Consider the following 359-nt stretch of genomic DNA (forward strand, 5'->3'; position numbering starts at 1 on the left):
AAGTCTCTCTTTCCCCTTCTCCATGCAGTCTCCGTCTACCACGTACTCGTTCCAACCTAACCACCACGCACAGAGCGTTTTCACACCTACCTTATCTGCAACCTTCAGTACACTGCGAGCATGCCATGGGTCCTCCAGCAGCGGCTTGAGCAAAAGCTGAAAATTTTTAAGGGTTTGCATGAGAAGATCGTCAAGTAAGGAATGGATTTAATGATGGTGAAAGACTGAATGATGGAGGATTAGACACTGTGCATGCCGGTTGGAGACACATAGAGAGAGATAAGGTAACCAAAATGTTCTGCATCCAAACCGGGGATACTATCCATATGCATTGCAGTGTGCGCGCGCGCACACTGCAA

The 359-nt window shown here is 47.9% G+C and overlaps 1 protein-coding gene across 1 annotated transcript in view; it reads right to left on the reverse strand.

Annotated features, from left to right (window-relative positions):
• The window catches only part of LOC119586145, a 28580-nt gene that overhangs the window by 11285 nt on the left and 16936 nt on the right, over positions 1 to 359 (reverse strand). Inside the window, exon 6 of the mRNA XM_037934840.1 lies at positions 91 to 156. Within this exon, the coding sequence (XP_037790768.1) occupies positions 91 to 156 (66 nt within the window). The remainder of the gene's footprint in view (positions 1 to 90; positions 157 to 359) is intronic.

Source organism: Penaeus monodon, chromosome 21, assembly GCF_015228065.2.
Source record: "Penaeus monodon isolate SGIC_2016 chromosome 21, NSTDA_Pmon_1, whole genome shotgun sequence".
Lineage (NCBI taxonomy): Eukaryota > Metazoa > Arthropoda > Malacostraca > Decapoda > Penaeidae > Penaeus > Penaeus monodon.